The sequence below is a fragment of the Nanorana parkeri genome, unplaced genomic scaffold (assembly GCF_000935625.1).
Source record: "Nanorana parkeri isolate BGI_ZX_2015 unplaced genomic scaffold, ASM93562v1 scaffold889, whole genome shotgun sequence".
Classification (NCBI taxonomy): domain Eukaryota; kingdom Metazoa; phylum Chordata; class Amphibia; order Anura; family Dicroglossidae; genus Nanorana; species Nanorana parkeri.
In genome coordinates this window covers 620,637-642,498 of record NW_017307157.1, presented here as the reverse complement: position 1 = coordinate 642,498, position 21,862 = coordinate 620,637, and the positions used below count along the sequence as shown (strand labels likewise).

The window sequence follows — 21,862 nt, the reverse complement described above, 5'->3', positions numbered from 1 at the left end:
TTCCCCCCACCCTGAGCAATCGGTCATTGGGATTTGTTGGGCTGCTGAGGTGGGTTAAAGAGGAAATTACTCTTTGACTTCCCCTTTTTAAACGCCCACCCTTTCGACTGGTCTTGCTTCTTCCCATAAAGTCCCCTCTTCTCTTTACGGAAGTTTTGACCCCTTTGACCACGAAAAAACTGTTTCCCCTTCTGCTTGGGTGGCAAGGGGAAACCTTTCTTCTTGTCCTCGGATCTATCCAACACTGCCTCCAACTCCTGGCCAAACAGCAAGTCCCCTTTAAACGGGAGCCCGCATAACTTTGCCTTAGAGGATGCATCTCCTGCCCAAGTTTTGAGCCACAAAGCTCTCCTAGAGGAGTTGATCAATGCCGTAGTTCGAGCTGAGTACCTCATCTGCTTCAACTGGTAAGTGTCTTCACTGCACCCACTCCAGAGCCTACCCCCTCCATGCAACCAAGAGGGGGTGCCGTACACCGCTCAGGGTAACACCCTTGCCACTACTGCACACCGGGGGGGTCACCATCTGGAGCCACTCACGTACAGGAGGATGGTTGCCCTCCCTGAATGACGGAGGGGAACCTAGGCCTAGTCTCGGGTGGGGGTCCGACAAGGGATCCCTGTATGCGCTGCAGCAGGAAATCCTGGAGTAGGTCCCAACGCATATCAGGGTTAGGCTCTGCCCTGGGGCAAATAGAAAAACGAGCCCTGAAAACAACAAACATTACGATGTGAACCTGTGTAGCCGGAGGAAACACAAAAAAACTGAATTGGGATGGAAGGAGGGGTCTATTTATTTAAATGTGTTTGATGTGTTTCCTGTTGCATGCAGGCGGAGCCTTATCTCATGGGCTGTCCTGGAAGATGACTGGGGAAATATGAAATCTAAATAACGAACCGATGCTGGCATATACAAGCCCTACAATAATGTGAGAAAAGTAGGTAGACTATAGACCTTACTCCACCCCAACCAAAATCTACCAAATTCAATCTAATTGCTTATCTGGAATATTAAACTTTTGTTTTAATGTCTTGTTTTTTGAGGTTTTCGTGTTTTTTGTTTTTGTTTTTTGATTGTTGTATCGTCTTAAGGTGTAATTTTGTATTGTGTTATATGAATCCTTGGATGAAAATAATAAAAACTTTTGAAACATAAATAACGAACCGAATCGAATTTCCGATCCGAAATCCAAAAAAACGAAATAAATAAAAATCCGAATCAATCCAAAAAGAATCATTTTTTTGCGAGGTTACATGCCTAGTGTCAAGTTGCACTACTGTGCGCTGTGATGCTATAATGCAGTGCAGTGTTTGGGTGTTTTTTTGTATTGTTTTCAATGTCTACCTCTATGTACATTTTATGCACTGCAGTGTGTTGGGACTCATTACAGTGCACTGTAACGTGCTGCGATAACATGATGCCTGTCCCAACGCACATCAACACAGTAGGTGGACAGACCCTATACAAAGCAAGGCTTTTTACCTTCTCTTTGCATTGGGACTGAGTTGGGCAAGGCTGCCCAACAGGGCTGGTGTGAAGCAGCCCTTTAGATAAGCTGCCTCTGCGATGAAGGATTGGTCTGTCAAGTTGGAGCATAGCATTTATAACTTCTGTCCATATAAATCCTTTTGAATATTTGACAAGTCATTCAGTTGATGATAGTTATGTATCTGAATTCAATACACAGTGTGATGAACAAACTAACATCTCTATTGGTCCAATGAATCAAAAGGAAGGAACTAATACACGTTAAGAAGAATTTTGTGACTTTTGTTCCAGTTCTGCCAATTTGCAGATATTAAGGACTGTTAAAGACAGCAAAAGTTGTTAACTGTCAGGGGAGACTACAAGGATCTACAGTCATCCAGCCTGTCGCCCTGGGGACACTTGCTAGAAGAAAATCCAGTCAAACGGAAGAAAGGAAAAAAATTCTCCAGAGAAAAAAATTTAGCTCCTTACTCCTGACGCTAGGCAAAAAACTGGAGACTTGTCAGCAGGTGGGGGGTTTGGCCACCGGCAGGGGCCGCCCCTAGGCTGTAATTGGTCTTTAGTTTTGTGCCTAGCGTCCTTCTCCTGCAGGTGGCGATATTACCCTACCATTCAGGATCTACGATCTGTTGCCTGTGTCCTTCAATGAACGGGAGAGAAAAGGATTCATCTAATATGATGGATGATTACAATTGCTACCAGCTTTCAGAAGACATTAAGATGGCATTACAAAATGGAGATAATGGAGGAATTGTATCATCTGACATGTGACAACACGTCTGTGAAGGTTCTCATTCATCCAGGTCATGGTATATCTGTAAAAAATAGATCAAGGCAACTGGATTTGCTGTATTTTGCTTGAAGACGTTTCGCTGGTCATCCGATCACCGTTCTTAAAGCTGGCCATACACCTATAGATTATCTGCAGATTTTCTATGGGCAGATGGAAAAAGTGCAACAGATTCCTCCATCTACGCTAAACTGTGTGGATGGAGGAATCTCCCTCTGGGCCAAGCTATAGTATCTTGCTAGTCGGCCCCGCTGACTCTCTAAATACCTGAACAATCTGATTGGATGCAGGCACTGTTCAGGTGTTTTTAGAGCCAGCGGGGCCGACTAGCAAAATACTGAAGCTTGGCCCATTGGAAGATTCTTCCATCCACACAGTTTAGCGTAGATGGAGGACTCTGTGGCACTTTTTCCATCTGACCACAGAAAGTCTGCAGATACTCTACAGGTGTATGGCCAGCTTAATTCTGAATTGAGAAAGCTAGCTGAATGACCATCGAATCGTCTTAAAGAAAAATACAGCAAGTCCATTTGCCTTGATTTACTTTTAACAGATATGTGAAAACAAGTGCAGACACTTACATTCCAAAACAGAAAACTCTACACAGCAAGAAATTCCTCGTGTTAACAACACCGTGCAAAAATAAGCACGTCAGTTTGACAGTACTGCACATGTTATGAGTCCATATTATTTCAAGGAGTTAGGCCATTATGACTATTTGATTCAGAGATAATTTCCAGACATGTACTGACAAACAAGGAAATTCATATATGAAAGTAGCATCACCCTAACTTAGGCTAAATTCCATGCAAAGTTCAAAATACAAGGTATACACCACCATAGTATGTCTCCCACTCCAACGCCTCTCATGTGTTTGACCACCTGAGCTTAATCATCCTCTATGATGGTGAAACGCATGAGAGGCTTTGGAGTGGGAGAGATACTATGGTGGTGTATACCTTGTATTTTGAACTTTGCATGGAATTTACACTAAAGTTGGATTTTTATGGGCCTCGGTTTCGTGCGGCTGATTGGAGAGATATTGTTTGACAAGTGCGAGCACACTGCAGCCTGCACCCGATGTTTGTATTGATCTGCAGTCTGGTGGAATTGGAGCGGTGAGTCTTTTTTGCTTTTTTAAACAACCGAGATATATTTATATTAGACATTTTCTGTATATTTCTGACATTTTGTAGTAGAGCATGCCTCCCAACAGATTCTTTGTCATGTTCCGGAATTATATACTGGAATAGTGAATAGCACAGCTGTATAAATTGGTGGTGGTGTTGATGTGGTTATCAGCAGCATTGTGCGTATGTTTTTGTAAAGGGAAAGTTACATGTACTCTCTGTAAGCTCATATTTTAGGTTATTTCTTTGGATGATTGCTCTTCCTTTCTTTTAGATTTTACTATAGATTAGCCACTAGATGCATCATTGATTAGCTACCACAATTAACCTGCCTGTTTAAGCCAGCTATACACTGTATGCATTTTGGACAGTTCTTGATGAACCGGCTGAAATTCGCAGTGGGTGGCCCTGATGCCGTATGATCGAAGAATCTAGATGCAAAAACGTAAGGCAAAGAGAGATGGCAGCCAATGAGCTGCCATCAGTGTTCATGTATTCTGACAGGGGCACCTCCACTGCTGCCAGAATACAAAGCACGGGGTTCGTCCAAGCACGATGTTCAGTGTGGATGAAGGAATCGGTTATATTTTTCTTTGTTCAGTCCACAGGTTGAACAACAAAAATTATAACTGTGTATACCCAGCTTTAAAGCCAAAGTTAAATGCCCCTTTTCTCCATTGCACAGTCTCTCACCTAACATCTCTGATATTCTTTAACTAGAAGTCTCCTCCTATACCTCCTATACATTTTCCCTCTTTCTTCTTCATTTCTCTTTGATCCCTTCTTGTTCATTTCCTTCTCTACTTTAAAATGTAACCGTTTATGATTATTGGACGTTCCATAGATACACTACATGTCCCTGCATGTCAGAGGTACCATGTTGACTCACAGCCTCCCATCTTTTAACCCCCTACCACTCTTTGCTAGGGCAATCAATGTTGTCTTACCCAATTATATTATCACCCAGTCGTGTTACACCCCTCTATGGTGTCCCAACTTACTGATCTATTCTCAGTTGTTCATTATTTAATGCCTTTTGATGCTTACGGCCCGAGTGTCGTACTATATACAATTCGAGCTACCCTTCCCAACCTGCCACTCTGGTCATTCTATGCCGTCACATGTACCTCCTTTGGGACCACACACTCATTGCACATTTGTAATTTGGATTTGTCCCTCTTTGTATTTGGGACCAAAAAAAAAAATGTGGCATTATACTTAATTGCTATGTCGAACTGTTCTTTTTTAATGTATTGTCTTGAAATCTTAATAAAGAATTAAAGTTCTAAAAAAAACAACTAACACTCTCTTTTTGTTATGCCTGATGGTCCCTGTACGGGGAACCAGTGTCACCATTTCTCGGTGGCTCAGACAGATCATTAACATGAACAGATAATAGTGGAGCTCAGAGTGATAATAAATGCTTAGTCCAAAAACTCGGTAGCTGTTGCACACTCCAGTGAATGAAATAGTGAATAAGGTCTGTTGCACTTACCACAAATAAAGTACTTGATGTGCGTCTTGAAGAGGACGAATGGCTTTTCTTCAGAACTGTTGTATAAAAGACTGACCTATTTTTGCTAGCAATATTTTGGTTTTACTGCTACTACCGTATTTTTCGCTCCATAAGACGCACTTTTTTCCCCCCAAAAGGAGGGGGAAAATGTGCCTGCATCTTATGGAGCGAATCCCGACGCCCGAGACATGCAGTTTCGGGCGCCGGGCGAGTAGTAGGAGCTACTGCTCGTTTAATACGAGTGATCTAATGAGATCACTCGTATTAAAGCCGAGCAGCGGCGGCGGTGATCGAGTTCACCAGCAGGAGCCACTGCTCGTTTAATACGAGTGATCTAATGAGATCACTCGTATTAAAACCGAGCAGCGGCGACGATCGAGATCACCATAGAGCAGACGAAGAACGGACTTTCTTCGTCTGCTCTGTGTGACCACTGAGACCGTGGCGCTGTAATCACAGCGCCACCGGTCTCAGCGCTCACTAACTGCAGCTTCTGTCACAGCTTCTGTCATAGAAGCTGTGACAGAATCTACAGTATGTCGAGTGCTCCATAAGGCGCGCTGGACCTCCCTGCGTCCTATGGTCCGGTGCGTCTTATGGACCGCAAAATACGGTACTCTCTTATCTTGCCGATTGCAGCTTTTCCTGCATGGCCAGCCTCAGTGCCTTGTCTATAGACCCCGCTGAGCTGGACAATGCAGGGATAGCCTGGAAGTGATCGTCAGGCACTGTGTTTTATCTGGGGCACTTTACAGACTCCATTGTGGTAAAAAGTTAGCTTTCATGAATTAAGTGCAAGAATTTTAAAGGGACCACACTGCCAGAAATGTATTACAAATGCTTTATTGAATCACCCCCAAACAGTCTCCAGTCCAGAGAAAATTTGTATAAGACTGCACAGAAAAAAAAATCAAAAGTAGAAAAAGAAAAAAACGAACATTACATTTTCAAAAGCACAAATCATTTTTTAACTATAACTGCCGTCTTGTCCTACTGGATGCTGTTGACACAATTTTTCTCCTTTCTTGCACTTTGGACACTTGAGAAGTGGATGGTGTTTCGGTGGCCTGCGATAATCCTGGCAATCAAAGAAAATTAACTTTAATGTAAAGCAATAGGAAAAGAAATGGCCTGGAATGATCCACAGCAACCAGAAAATAGGATTTTGTTCTTACTGTAAAGTCCACAAAGGAACACACTCTGAAGAATTCTGGGATGTAGGATTATGCTGCTGCCTTCAGAAAATAATGGACACCAGGCAAAAAAAAGTAAAACCTGTCACTAAGGCAATAACCCCTCCCACCTGCCAGTTGTAGTACGCAGCATAAAAGGAAATTAGGGGAGGGAGCTGTGTCCCTCAATGGACTCAGAGAAAAAGATTTTATGGTAAGAACAAAACCCTATTTTTTCATCCGTTGAGGGACACAGCTTTGAAGAATTCTGAGACATGGAGATGGCCAAAAGAAGTCCAAAACAGAGACGGGCACACAAAATATTCCAAAAGAACCAGCAACATGTCGGTAAGACAACTAGATTATTAAAAAAGAGAAAAGCGAGGAACATATAAAGAACATTAAAAAAATGGTTTGATAAGCACAGCCGTTCTAGGCATTTCAAGCTTTTTCACAATAAGGACCCTAGAGGTGTAAAAAAATATAGGGATTGATAAGAGAGGAAGACACTGGAGGGTTTCCAACTTAAAAAAGGGAGGTTTCAAAAAATGAATCCAAGTGGATATTTGCCTTGGACACCATTTCCCAAAGGCTTAAATATAGATTTTGATCCTATTTTTTAAATAATTATTAATTAGGTAGTTTTAATATGTGGCCGTTTTCATGCACAATATTTATTTGTTCAATTTCTCACTGATTGCCATTATTGTATGGTTGACAGGTAGTTACATTGTTTATATAAATTATTCATGTTTATGGTAATTCTTCCTTGTATTTGTATCAGAATTTTGTTACTTTTTTTTTAACTAAGTGTTTGCAACGGATCATTTTTGCTAGAAACTAATTTGTGGGGACATTACTGGAGGATTAAATGTATTACACCTGCGATAATTAATAATATATATAGTGATTGGGAAATAGCTTCAGCGAGGTCTGCCGTCCTTTGAGAACGCCCTAAATGACTAAACGCGTTAAGGGGTGGACTCTGCTGAAGCTATCTTGATCTGGGAGCTTGTTTGGAGAGAGCACGCTGTGAGGAATCCAATAAGGGATCTTTCTATTTGATTGCTGACCAGCAAATTTTTAATTCAGCCTATGTGAGTAGGATTGATTCTCTTTAATAAACATTGTAATGATGTGACTGCACGATGAGCGTTTGTCTGTTCTATTTTAATATGATGATGTAAGCAGTGGAGGAAGAACTGAATCTTTTGCGGATTGAAGCACTGACACTGGAGGAAAAATACTGCATTTGAGCGCAATTTTACATCACGCTTTATTTGGCCAGCTCATTGCAGAGGGTCAAATCATTCTGGTGAGTGTGGAAAGAAAGCTTTACCTATTCACGTGGAGAGAATCCATTTCAGCACTTAAATAAGTTTGATAGGCACGGCCTTGGATATATATCCAGCATACCCAGCAGTCTCAGAGCTGTCTCTCAACTGCCACCAAACAGTATTTGGGGCCGTGACGGAGGAGCCGCCACCCCAAAAAGATATATTTTCTGAAAGCAGAGACCCAGGAGAATAATAGAATGTCAGTTGCATTTTTTAATGTCGCATGATATTAGCGCAACAGTTTAGCAAATCCGTATTGTCAACATTTACATTTTGTAAACTTTTTTTTTTCAATACATTTTATGGCGATCACATGACTCGCTTTCATCATTTTAGACATTGGGGTTTATTTACTAACGGAATAGAGTAGGTTCATCTTCCAGTTTGAATTTTCATTTAGCTTAGTGAATGTGGTGAAGTTAAGTGAAAATAGCCAATCTTGTGGAAAAAAAAATACAATCATTGAATTTTTGCTTTCACATGATTGGATGATTTCACTCAGCACAGCTTCAACTCTTTTGCTAAGCAATGTGAATTCTATCATTCAGTTTTGGCTGCAGTCTACTTTTAAACCAAAAGTTAAAATCAACATACTTGGAATTTCTTGCATCCATGGCTCCGTGCACTGCGGGCATCTTGGCCCTGGCTGCCCTCTGAAATACTTTTCCACGCATGTCAAGTGAATCTTGATACCACAATTTTCACAAATTTGTCCCTGTATATTACATACAAAATGATAGGATTATTTCATTTCTCTGAGTTCCATAAGAAACGCTACTCTCTTAATCATGACAAATGGGTTATAGTGATACCTACAGGAGCACAAAACAAAAGTTCAGCCTAGGAGTAGGCCCCTGCTGATGGCCAAATGCTCCTCACTTTCTGAAGAGCTCAGTTAGTGAACAAGCACTAGAAGGAGTAAAACGTTCAAAAAAACATGGGCAACAGCAGACACTCAATAGCTGCCCAAACTCAAGTGACAAGCACTCTGTTTGCACCACTGCAGCCTCCCCAGGACATAAGCTACAATCCTGAGGGGTCATGCATTCATTAGGGTGGGGGAGGAGGAAGGGCTGGTTGCTCGGCAACAGAAAATCTTGGAAGAAAAAAAAAAAAATCAAAGAAAAGAAAATCTGCTCGGGCAGACCGAAAGAAAAGATATCCATCCTCCCAGGACACCAGCAAAGATGAAAGCATGCTGAGAGTACGAGCAGTTATCCTGGGCTTGCCTACAAGTCTGTTTGCCAGTTTCCAATGTAGGGGACAGTATAGCCCGACATTATAGGACTTTGTGTGTTTCGAAATGAAAGAAATCCTATTTTTACTTTCATTCATTGACAGATATGGCTCTCAATCTTTACAATTGGGACCTCCCAAAGCAGTGCATACAGAGGGGTGGGCAACAGCAAAACAAACTAGAGAAAGTCAACAACTCAGGGCTTGTTCACACCGAATGCGGTGCATTCCAGAGCGGTAACTGCTGGAACGCACCGCGATCCCTCACGGAACTTCCCCCTGCGCTCTGGAGCGGGAGGGGGCGTGGCGGTGCATTGAATTCAATGGCACCGCTTCCACGCCCCTCATGCGATCGCACACATGGCAAAACTTTGCCTGCGTTCCGTTCCGCTGCAAACGCAAAAAATAGCGCTCTGGAACGCACTGCATTCGGTGTGAACAAGTCCAAAGTCTTTACCTATGGTGGGCATGGGGAAGTAATTCATAACCATTCAATCACAGTTTTGTAATTGGCTGCTAAAGGCCTAAACGCTATACACATAATCAAAGCTGTACAAATTATGAACAAGTTAACATAGACCCAGAACATCAAATATTATACCTGAATTGCAATGTTGTGGCAAATGTTGCATGTTTTGACCATATCTTGGTATGTATTCTGAATATAATGTTCCATTTCCATTATGCAACGAGTGTGAAGACTGTACTCTCCTTCTTTCTAAGAATCAAGAGAAGTAAGAGGATGAGAAGAAGACTTTACAAAGCCTTAATTTGAAGTCAGCTAACCTGATAAAATGCAAGCTGCAGTGCACAACCAGTTCATATTTAGTACTTTTTCTGGTGATGCTACCTTGGTGAGTATCAACTGCTAACAAAAACATGAACATTTCTGAGCCATAACAAACGTTTGAATGTTAAAAGAGGACTATGGCCCAACCTTTTTTTTGCCATAGTCCTCTAAAGGGTCATCCAAAAGCCAGCATATAGCAGGCTATTGCCAGTGGGCAATAGCCTGCTGTATGCTGGGTTTTGGGTGTCAGCTATATGCTGACATCGTGCAGAGCCACACTGCAGCCTGGAAAGATCCCAACATTATTGTCGGTAGGGATGCACCAATACTAGTATCAGTGCCGATACTAAGTATATTCGGAGAGCTCTCGTACTCCCGACGTGATTGGTCAGGAAGCCAGGCTGCCTAGCAACAAGTGAAGCCGGCTTCCTAGCCAATCAGGAAGCCGGGCAGCACGTCATGTCCTGCCTCCCGACATGATTGGTCAGGAAGTCAGGCTGTCTAGTAAAAAGTGAAGCCAGCTTCCTAGCCAATCAGGAAGCCAGGAGACTTGTCATTACGTGCCACCTGGCTTCCCCTTATGACCCACCGCCTAGGTTCCTGATTGGTCAGCCTCAGAAAGTAAAGCCGGTGTTCTTTCAATAGAATTTCCCAGTCAATTAGATACTCGTACTTGAAGCTGAAAAAGTGGTATCGGTGCATCCCGAATTGTTGGTATTTACCCCACTGCCCGATTGACAGCTGGCTCTGCCTCTCTAGAGGCAAGCACTTGTTGGTGCCAACCAGATAATATACAGTATATGTCCATTGCATTTCTTATATATGGTCGCAGGTTCACTTTAATTCAGCACTCTTTGGGAAAGCTTTCTTTTGGTACATAAGGAACTTCTAAAAACCAACTGTTCTGTCAAAACAAATGTTTTTGCCAACCAACACACCTCAATCAGCCACTTTTCTTGCACAAAGTCCTGCAATAGTTGTTCAATCTCCTTTTTCTTCATTTTCTTGGTTTGAAGCTGATCAGCAAGATTCAAGATGTTTGTGGAGGATGCAAACCCGCTGTCAGAGTCAACAATTAGGTCCATCTACTCATGACAAAAAAAAAACAAAAAACAGCAAGAACATTATGTAAGAAGTGAAAACAATGTATTAAATGTTACCATTTGTGGTCCACACAAGGGAAAGAAATTATGAGCGAATTTTGATTAGCAAAGATAATTTCCCCCAAGATCTACACAGGCCTCTTTCTAGAGACCAAAACAGCTTCCAAGACACACCGATGAAATACAGAGATTATGCAGGAGAGAGGGGCTAAGACAAAACATCACTGGGAGTAATTTATCAAAACAGGAGCAGACAGAATCTGGAGCAGTTGTCCGTCAGCTTCTCTCTTCAATTTGTTCAGTTATGTTTTGAAAATGAAGGAAAGAAGCTGATTGGTTGCCATGGGCAACTGCTCCAAATTTTGTCTGCTCCAGTTTTGATAAATCCCCCCACTATGTTCTGCATCTGGCTGTAGTAACCTTAACATGCATCTTTCTTATGTAGGAGATGTAGCACCTCTTTAGTTGCCAAGCTCTGCCATTAAGCTAAAAGACAATGAAGCGATGATCGTGTTTTCATTCTGTTCTGCAGCGGTGGACACATATCAGGTGTACAGATCACAGGCAGCCTAGCCAATTGTAAGCCAAGCCTCCTCTAATTTGTACACTTGACATCACATGTACCCAACACCAGCCAAAAGGTGATGGAGCACAGAAAGAAGACAGTGTTAAAGGCATTCCAACGGTGGGTAGTAGAAAATCATAGCTTACCGTTTTTCGAAACAACTCCAGCTCATTTTCTGCATAATCTAAAGACATTTTAGTCACTTCATTTTCTGCAAGGTTAACCTAGGGATGAAGAAAAACAGTACAACACTAGGAATTCACTCCAATCAAGTCAAACCCCCATCCCGAACAAAAAAAACCCCACAACTTCAGTTTGCATGCTAGATTACACACATTGGTCATTACTCACAGCAATGATTAGGAAAAAAAAATCATGTTGATTGAGCTGATGATGTGGGGAAGGAGTTCCAACATGTATAATTGTACTGAACAAAAATGTAATATCCTCAGCCAGTCTCTTCAGCATTTGACAAATCCAGGAGTGTCAGATGCCAGTGTCCCCCACATAGTGGTTCCATCATCTGACCCCATGCCAATGCTATCTCCTGTAGTGACGCAGAGGTCTGATGATGGAACTAAAGTGAGGTAGACCACTCATAGAAGTATTGAATGGCAAAGAAATTACGGAGGCTGTGGTGCTGCAACAAATGCAAACTCGGAGACATGGGCCCCCGGAGAGGCGAGTATAAGAGCTCATCTTTCTTTTGCTAACCTGACAGAGTTACTTTAGTGTTTGTAAAATCACACCATTTGCAGAGACTGATGATTTGTAAGAACATGATAAATGCCAGTCACATGATAAATGCCAGTCACTGCAAGGCACATAGAAAACAATTATTTTATATGTGCCCTGATTACACCACAATCTGCATATAGGTTTGTGCAAGGGACTGTTAACCATTTTATTTTCTAGTTAAACTTTATTGAAATTTCTGTTCAATGCAGCCCAGCTGCGGTGCCGTGACTCCTGTCTGCATTTTTTTCGCACTGCGCTGCAACAAACCTATATGCAGATTTGTGGTGTAAGCCCATATGCTAACAGAGGTCATTTTAAACGCATGTCCTGGTGTGAACAAGCCCTTGAAGTGTATGTAAACCGCAACACTGAACTTCTCTTATTTGCACCCTTTTGGTCTGTTAGATTTACCATTAAAAAGCTTGCTATATTTGAAAAGTGCAAAAATATATAGATCCTGCAAGAAATCCAGTAAGCTACTACCATCCTATGCACTATCCCTGTGCTGCACTGTTATCAGTCAGCAGTATTATCAGTTCTCTTTGTGGACAACCGTAGCATACAGTGTTTACAACTCACACACCCACACTCTAGCTGGCCAACACCTTCAAAACATCATATTTGTTTGCCTTCAATGCTGGGCTCTCTATGCTGTACAAGCCTTCACTGAACCACTCCTATTCATTATTTTATTTCTTTTTTTGCTTAACTCAGGGATTTTAAGAGGGATAGATGTCTGCTCCTTGACACTTTGCACAGGCACCAGACAAGAGTTGTCTAAAACTTTCTCACCGCATTTAGGAATTTACATCACAGATATACACTGAGTGGCCAGATTATTATGACCACCTGACGTTTGTAGGCAAATTAGCTATAATTTTGCGCTGAAGTTGCTAGAGGGCCAGACCATTATAAATAGGGAAGCAGGTTGTTTACCACGACAGTAGAAGTGATTTGTTTCTGAAGATACGGGTAAACAACGCGATTTAACAGCCTTTGAACATGGGATGATTGTAGGCGCTTGGAGCCATGGAGCGAGTATCAGCAAAACAGCAGAATTCGTTAAATGTTCAAGAGCAGCTGTTGTTAAAGTGTTTAAAGACTGGACTGTCAGCTGAAAATCTGGGTCTGAACGTGCGAATTGTGGCCGTCAGGGACTAGTCAATGTTAGGGCAGAACGGAGAGTGGCAAGACTGGTACAAGACAACAGAAGGGCAACTGTGCAGTGTCAGATTCCTCGCATCACCTTTCAACATCTCGTGGAGTCACGAGGCGGTCCAACTTAGTCATCTCGTGGAGTCATCTCGTGGCCCAACGAAGTACCGCAGGGTGGTCATAAAAATCCGGCCACTCAGTGTAGATGAAGCATATTAGAAGAAGGATGTAATGAGGACCATGTGGCTCCACAGATGGCACATGTATACAGCCCAATGGTGGTCTGCAAACTACACTTTGAGAATTGATGTGCTAAAAGTCTTACTCCAAGGGCCTCTGCCTTCGGGTTAAAGCGCACCTCTCAATAGTATAAGTTTGTTAAGCATAAAATTATAACATACTGTAGGCATGGCATATTTAAGAATAGCAGTGTCAAGAGCTATTCCACCTCCTACCTCATCTTTCTATTTGCCAGCAATTTTTCCCATCACAGTGATGGGCAAAAAGGAAGGTGGTGTAGTCAGCAGGTTAGCTATCGACACTGCTAGGAAGTGCATAATAGAGCACAAGGGGATCTGAGACTACTGGCACACTCAAGTAAACTTTACTAGGTTATAATTAAATGCCTGTATTTTAGTCCTGGGGCACGTTAAGCATCATTATAGTAGTGAGGGTAGACAGACATGCTTTCAGTAAAGAAGCCAAACAAATACACCGACACTTCCATAAATTTAATTCATACTCAGCATTATCAAGCAATCTTGCTGAATAAGAGCTTGCTGGTGTGAACAAGCTCTTATTCTATCTTTCTTTCACAGACCAACTTGGAGTATGTGGTCCAGTTTGGAGTATGCGGTCCAGTTTTGGTCACCAGTCCTCAGAAAGGATGTCCTTGAGCTGGAGAGAGTCCAGAGAAGGGCAACAAAACTAATTAAGGGGCAGGAGGATCAAAGCTATGAGGCGAGGTTACTAAATTTAAAAACTTGTTCACGCTGGAAGTGAGGTGATTAAGAGGGGACATGTTTTTGATGTACAAAATGTTTAGTGGAGATGGCAACATCAGCAATAAACTTTTTACAGTAAGCTCCCTAACAAAGACTAGAGGCCAAGGAGACGGACCGCCTAGTACCCCGACTGGGTTCCTCCGTCAGAAATCAGCTTCCTCTCTGCTGGAACCTGAATTCCAGTGTCCTCAGCCCAAACCTGCTTAATTATTGGACGGAACCAATATATTAGGACAGAAAGCTAAACCCCTCAAACATCGGTGAAAAGCTGTTTATGGATGCATAGCTGGGCATCCTCTCTCTCCGTGCTCGACCTGTGCAGGACCAGGTTCATCAAGGTGCTCCAACACCTGCTGCATTCGCCACAGGAGTTCCGCCTCCATGGCCAACTACTCCCAGGATGCTCCTCCAATAGTAGACTCATTTATCAGAACCAAGGCACAGAAAATTTAGGACAATAGCACTTTTTTTTTTACCCATGGCCGCCATGACATTTATGCCCTATGTTTCAAACTTGAAAAATAAAACTTCACATACCAGAGTGTAGTAATGTTTTCCATCATTTTCATCAGTTCCTTTCCTAATTTGCATGAACACAGGCTGCAAATGTTTGTTGATGATAGACACAAAGTCATCTAGCTTGTCATGGATATAGTGAACTGGAAAATAAGAAATATGCATTACGTATCAAACATCTAAGTACAAGGTGCTGTGTTTGCAAACGTACCAAACTGCAGGAAGGCCTTAAAGGATCTCAGGCAAGATTAAAAAAAAAAAAAAATACCTTAAATCAGTACATGCACATTTTCCTATGTTTTGTCTCCTTACAACATCCATTAAGGGACTTACCCGACCCAAAGACAGGGGATTTCCCAGAGAGAAAGAGGAGCAGACTGGATGGGACATAGCTCCAGATGCCACGTGGGCACATGGACTGGAGCAAAACCAATGGGATCAGGGACGGTGCATCACTCTGAGCAGCAGCACAGGAAGGATTAGCAGATTCAGCAACTAAATACACAAGGGACAGGCAACCCAAGGGCCACACTAAGCCCCCATTTATAGAAATGGGAGTACACCTTCATGCAGAAGGCTTCTCAGAAAGCTTAGTCTATCTTTGACTTCTAGCCCTACGGGCTGTTTGAGATTCAGACTCTAAGAGCCTGGTGCATGAAGGAGAAGAATGGGACCTCTATCTTGACCTCCTGCGATGAGGCAGAAGTACACTCTGGCTTCCCGTGGACAACTTGATGATGGTATCAAGTGTATAATAAAAGAGACAGCGTCCCTCGAAGGCAAAGGGAGTCAGATGTTCCTTGAAGAAGGCATCAGCATCCCAGCACCTTAACTAGAGTGCTCTGTGCATCTGTATAGACTTCAGCTCCATGTGGGACACAAGTTTAGAAGCTTATCACAACTGAAGTGCAAAGACATCTGTTCCACGCACCGATTCAAGAAAGGTGCCTACCCCAGTGGTGGAGAGATCCTTTTTGGGAGATCTAACCCATTCTGCTGCAGTTTGGAAGATTGAAGTCAACATGGAGCGGTATTAGGAAAGGACAATCCAAATAACTGCATGAAGAGACCAGCTCAAGCAGCAATGTAGTAAGGAATCCCGATTGAATTCAAAAGAAGAATAATACAAAGAAAAAAAATACTAAAGGATAAAAGCTAACAAAAACTGGCTAGACTTCTCAGAAGAGAAGCCGAAACGATGTTCATCCTCCTAGGACATTGGCAAAAAAACTGGAGGCATGCCGAGTAGAGTAGGCGTTACCCTGGACTGGCCTACAGTGTCCAGTCCTACTGTAGGTAACAGTATAACCCGGCAGTATCTCAAATCTTGTGAAATAGCTTTTGACTAGCATTGTTTTCTGACACATCCACTAAAGAAGGGCAAGGATGTTCAAATCATCAGATATGGAAATAGTTATTATTCAGGCTGACACATTTTGTTCAGAAAAAATAATGAATTATGGTATATGATATGATAGTGTCCTGCTGATCCTTTATTGTCAAATCAGCAGGTTGGGTGAGCCCTTGACCAAGCTGTGTTCCCCAACTGGCCTAAGGTCAACGATATGGCAATGTAGACTAGTAGTGGTAGGTAGATTAGATGGCAGATGGTAGGTAAAACAGGAACCTAAAAATAGCAGATCCCAGAAATGGTAGTTGCAGTCGCCGTGTACATTCCAGCTTTGTGAGCTGAGGCATGGTTCTCTTTACAGAGTCATGAAACATGGGTTGAAAACGTAAGAGAGTGAGACACTACTTGTACCATCAATTCAAATAACGTGGAAAGTTCACATCCTTTATCGTATGTTCGATTGTATGCTAGGATTGTGGTTTTGCCTTCTGTAAAGAGTTTAAAGTGACACAAAACTCAGGAGTTAAATCTTGCAAATACATTTAACTACCTTAACCATTAACAAAAATGTATCTTATTTGTGTATCATAGCAAAAAATAGAAAGCTGGGGTTTTTTGGGATGGGAACCAATGTATGGAGTGCGCCGCATCCCGCAGATAGATAACACCCAAGGAGAGCGGAAAAATAGATAAGCCCTACCCATAGGGGCTGGTTCGATTAATGACCACAGCACGGTCTAAACAGTGAAGTTCACCTAGGACAAGGGAGATGGAGAACACTGTCTAGAGTGCGTCAACACCCATAGGTCAGGAGATGCAATGAAATTATCCATTACTATTTTAAATTTATTATATTAAATAAAATAATATTTTTTCAAAAAAACGTTTGGTCTGAAAGTTGTCAGTCGGTTGCCCAAAAAAACCCCAGCTTTCTATTTTTTGCTATATTATTCTCCAGGGGTGCGGCATCCTGTGCCTAGATCTAGGTCATTTCATTTAAAACTTATTTGTGTATCACTCGGCTGTAGATCCTCAAATCATCTCTGAATTGGTGCCGACATTGTCCTTCCTTCTGAATGGGGGCTACTTTTGTCCCCCATGGTCCCTGCGTATGGTAAAGTAGTCACCGCTCCAAGTTCACTCCTGCGATGGACTAATATCTCCGTACAAATCAGTAAATTAAATGTGAGATTGTAGTCCATCACAGGAGTGAGCTTGGAGCGGTGACTACTTTACCACACACAGGGAGGAAGGACAGTGTCAGCACCAATTCAGAGATGATTTGAGGATCTACAGCCGAGTGATACACAAATAAGATACATTTTTGTTATTGGTTAAAGGTACCTGAATGCATTTTTAGGGTTTTACTCCTGAGTTTAGTGTCACTTTAATAAATCAACACAAAAATACACTGAAATACTATTATAAATTACACACTAACCTTTGTGAACATTACAGCAATGTTTATGTAATGTCCTTGCTACAGAACCTTCCAATATGCCATGGGACATTAGCACCTGGAGGAACCTCTGGTGACTTTCGTTCATGGTCATCTTCCTCTGTAAAACAGTAAAAAAAATAAAAAAAAAAATAAAAACAAATGTACATATTTCCTATTTACTTAAAGCAGAAGTTCAAAAAATGCCCCGCCACAAATGTAACCACTAATTGGGCCAGGAAGGGGGAGTAGTGGTCAGTTCTGAGGGCGCTTGGGCAAACTCAGGTGAACTGAATTCACACCAAGCCCATCACTAATCTGTATGTTGCAGTACACTAATCAAAATGAATAGCACCACAACACACTGTTCTGTTTCTTGCATTGCAGCAAAGCACAGATGTGAATAGGTCCATAAATCCTCAATCAGCTGCCAGACCTTGCAACTTGTGGCATCTGACATCTGAGACTGACATGCTGCAGTGCGTGTCAGTACCAGTGCCACTAAGGTTATTATTGGCTGTCCCTGAGTTTGGGGCAGCCTAATAATAACTAAAAATGTATTTAAAAGGATCAAGCAGTCATAGTGACATCCATTTGCAGTGACTGCTTGATACAATTGATAAGCCTGTAGGAAAAGTGACTTGTCACTTGTAACAAAAAACACACACAAAAAGCTACCATTATTTAAAAAAAACTATTAAAGGAGAACTATGAGGTGAGTGATTTTCAGTCACCTCATAGTTCGAGCTGACGTGTGACAATGAGACTGTCACAGGTCAGCTCAGTAGATCGGGAAGTGAGCGAACACATACCTGCGTTCGCTCACCTCTCGATCCTGTCCCTGCAGAGAGCTGTGATTGTCAGTCGGGGATTCCCCCCTCCCCTCCAGCGCTGACTGGCGGAACGGACGGGGGAGGGGGCGGGTACAGCTGGCTCAGCCTCTAGATAGGCAGAGACAGCTGTCACTCACACAGCTGGGTGAATCTTGACAGTAATGTCGGAAACCGTCCCGGCTGCCTCAATACATAGCGACCTGTAGTTTGCGCTATTTTGAGCTTTGGGTCACGGGAGGACGCTAGTATATGTCCTTCCGTGCCCCTTAGGAGAACTATGGGGAAAAACACTTACCCCATAGTTCTCATTTAACCCATCACAATGAAAATTTGAAGCTGAGCTGCAGATTTGAAGGAGTTCATTTTTTTTTAGCTTAACCCCCTCAAGACAGCGATGGTCAAAGTATGCCGCTGGCACTAAGTGCGACGCTTAGTGACAATGTATGTAAAGTGACCATTATTATACAGGAAAGAAAAACAAAATGTTAGCTTTCAGTTTTAGGGTAAGAAGTACAGAATCATTTCTGAAAACCCAGGCATGAGGTGTTTCCAAATAAAGGACAAATAAATGAATTTTATGTTTTTTAAGCTGTGGTATAAGGTTAAGGAAGAACTCCGGGGAAAATGACTAACCCTTGCAGTGGGGCTACCCCCTGCACTGCAAGGGTTAAGTGCTCGTTTGTGTCTAAAAAATTATTCCTGAAGTTTTACTTTAACCCTTTCGATATTGCATATGTCATATGTCAGCGGCAGCAGTCTCCCATCAGCTTTATCCATTTCCATGTGTAAAGCTGACTGCCGATTGCCTACCGGATGTGATATTCTTAAAGAGAGCCTGTCACCGCTGAAGTGCGATCACATAGGGGGCAGGGGTGTGCAACTCCGATCCTCCAGCTTTGGAACTACAAGTCCCATGAGGCATTGCAAGACTGACAGTTATAGGCATGACTGCCAGAGGCATGCTGGGATGTGTAGTTAAAGCACAGCTGGAGGGCCGGAGTCGCCCACCCTGGTAGCTTCATTACACTCAGAAGCTGAACACGCTTTTTCAGTTGTGGATGGAGCGATAACCCTTGTCAGTTTTACTGCTATCCGGTGTTCTATCGAAAGCTCCAACTCGTCGAAATCTCTAACTACGTCACTTCCGGTGCTCAGAAAGACTGGAGCTCTGTACAGTTGCGGTGCGCTCAGCGTTTTCAGAATACTCGTTGAGTTTGCCAGCTGCTGAATATTGTTAAAATGCAGTTGTACAGAGCTCCGTCAGTTTTTGCCTTTTGCAGTCTAACGCCGTCTGGTCGAAATCTCCAACTTGCAAGTACCCGGCAGTGAGGTAGTTGGAGATTTTGATGAGTTGGAGCTTTCGATAGAACAGAATTCCTGTCAGGTGTTACTGCTTTCTGGGGCCCCTTAGGGATTTCCCCTCACTTCCTGTTATTTTGTTTCTGACAGGAAGTGAGGGAAGATCTCCAAAGGTAACACATGGACATTCATTTTATAGTGTAGTAGTAAAGGGTTGTCCCCCTCTTTATGCTGTCTGTTTCCCTGTTGCAGTATTTCCCTCATTTCCTGTTTGGGGAAAGTGTCGGCGGAACAGGAAGTGAGGGGAGATCTCTGTAATGGAGCCCCGGTGTTCTATCGAAAGCTCCAACAGGAAATGAGGGAAATACTGCAACAGGGTAACAGACAGCATAAAGAGGGGGGCCAACCCTTTAATACACTATAAAATGAATCTCCATGTGTTACCTTTGGAGATCTTCCCTCACTTCCTGTCAGAAACAAAATAACAGGAAGTGAGGGGAAATCCCTAAGGGGCCCCAGAAAGCAGTTACACCTGACAGGAATTCTAATACTTCCTCACTTTATCCAAAACTAAACGAAAAATAGCCATAGATACACTTTAACATTCTCATTTAAAAGAATAAACATAACGATCTATACCAACCAATCACACTGAAGGCAGACCAGTGACAGAGATATGAGAGTCTGCTCCTCCTCCTAATGGATGTGTACACACAGCTGACTGAGGATATAGAACGTTACAGAGATAACATATAACCCACCCTGGGAGCCGCTCTCACCACACACAGATAAAAGAGCACATTTACGTAGTATACAATCCACGAGAAAATGGCAGGAAGACAGAACTACTCACCTAGGAAGCGGGAGCCGAGCAACACGCATGCGCACTGACACGTATTAGTGGCGCGCTGTACTATGAAGTATTGGCTGCAGCTCTGAGTGCGGCCACTAGATGGCGCAGTGTGACCGCGGTATTCCGCTTACAGACTCAATCTGAGAGCTGTGACACTGGCGAATATAAAATTTCACGCACACAATTGGGGAGATTTATATGCTAACAAACATTAATAACTCTAATTACTACTAGAAAAAGTGTACCGGGTAATGGTGCATTGGTGGTCAGTAGAGAAATGTTTGGCCACAGTGGTGGTCAGTGTAGATGTGTGTGGGTACAGTGGTGAAGTGTGTGGTAACAGTGATGGTGAAGTTCATGGGCAGGGCCGTAGCGAGGGTGGGGCTGGGGGCATGTGCCCAGGGTGCCGCTTTAGGCCCCATTCACACTGAGCGATTTATCGCACGGTAATTCCCACGATATCGCGGCTATTTACCGCGCGATATCGCTCCAATGCATCTCAATGTCCGTCGCAATGTCCGTCGCGGGTCGTGCGTCGCCACAGCAGGACCCTTTTTGGAGCGGATTTTGCCGCGATTTTAGCTTGCTCAATGCAAGCATTTGCACGACAAACGCGCGATTTGCGAATCGCTCAGTGTGAATGGGGCCTTAGGAGGGTGCCATTCAGGGGCGTAGCTAGAATCTTCAGGACCCTGGTGCAAGAAACCATGAAGGCCCCAACCACCATGGGAAGGAGCTGCGTAGAGTTGGCATGCTGGGATCTGAGGCTGTTGACAGGGCCCTCGTCCTCCTGTCTGCGCACTCCCAAATGGTGGAACTACCAGAGTCACAACTGCGACTAGGCCCTGGTGGTTAATATGGGCGGTCTCACCAGGGCTACGGGCGGTCTTATCAGGGCTGTGTGCTACGTGGAGAATCAGCAAGACTACCTGTGGTCTCAGTAGGGGTATGTGCGGTCTCACCAGAGCTACAGCGGGTGGACTCAGCAGGGCTACGGGTGGTTTCAGCAGGGCAGCGGGCGGTCTCACCAGGGATACAGGTGGTCTCACCAGGGCTCTGCAGGGTCTCAGGTGGATAGAGCGCAGGGTTAGAGCTGCTGACAGTTCACCCACCCTCCATGTCCGGGTCGGTTCTCTCTCTCCCCGGCTGCTCTCTGCCTGACACCACTCCTAGACCCCTCCTTCCCGGCGCCCTCAGGTGCAGCGCTGGCCGTGCTTGCAGAGTGACAGGAGTAGGGAGGGAGCCAGCGGCCAGGTAATAATATGAGTTACCCCCGCCACCCCTCCCGATGCGGCGCACGGGGCACATGCTCCCCCTGCCCTCCCCCCGTTGCTTCGGCACTGGCGCAGAATAAACCCTCCCTCTCACTGCCCTGCTCGGACAAGCTTTGGTCCATTGGAGCAGGCTGATGCATAGCCTCGGGCAGGCTAATGCGAGGCGAGGCTATGCATAGCAGGCCCAGCCCACAAGCTGCGCGCCCTCTTCTTTCTCTCTGGACCCCCCAACAGGCGGAACGCCAGGTGGTCATAGTGGCAATCAGTGGTGAAG

The 21,862-nt window shown here is 43.6% G+C and overlaps 1 protein-coding gene across 1 annotated transcript; it reads right to left on the bottom strand.

The window, feature by feature from the left end:
- Positions 1 to 23: 23 nt before the first annotated feature.
- On the bottom strand, positions 24 to 20,247 carry NSMCE1 (NSE1 homolog, SMC5-SMC6 complex component). The gene is made up of 9 exons (XM_018565805.1): positions 20,241 to 20,247; positions 17,333 to 17,450; positions 14,562 to 14,683; positions 11,274 to 11,351; positions 10,398 to 10,544; positions 9,271 to 9,387; positions 8,028 to 8,148; positions 1,483 to 1,579; positions 24 to 351 (listed from the first exon to the last, which is right to left on the bottom strand). The coding sequence occupies exons 2-9, from the start codon at positions 17,442 to 17,444 to the stop codon at positions 24 to 26; spliced, it is 1,122 nt and encodes a 373-aa protein (XP_018421307.1). The 5' UTR covers positions 17,445 to 17,450; positions 20,241 to 20,247.
- Positions 20,248 to 21,862: the final 1,615 nt, after the last annotated feature.

Bases quoted from the DNA above. Each gene is read 5' to 3' on its own strand.
- NSMCE1 (XM_018565805.1), bottom strand. From the start codon at position 17,444: ATGACCATGAACGAAAGTCACCAGAGGTTCCTCCAGGTGCTAATGTCC. The intron at 8,149-9,270 runs GTATAATATTTG...TGTAATATACAG, and splicing joins GCCACAACATTGCAATTCAG to GGACAAATTTGTGAAAATTG. The intron at 352-1,482 runs GTAAAAAGCCTT...CAACTCCTCTAG, and splicing joins AGTCCCAATGCAAAGAGAAG to GAGAGCTTTGTGGCTCAAAA.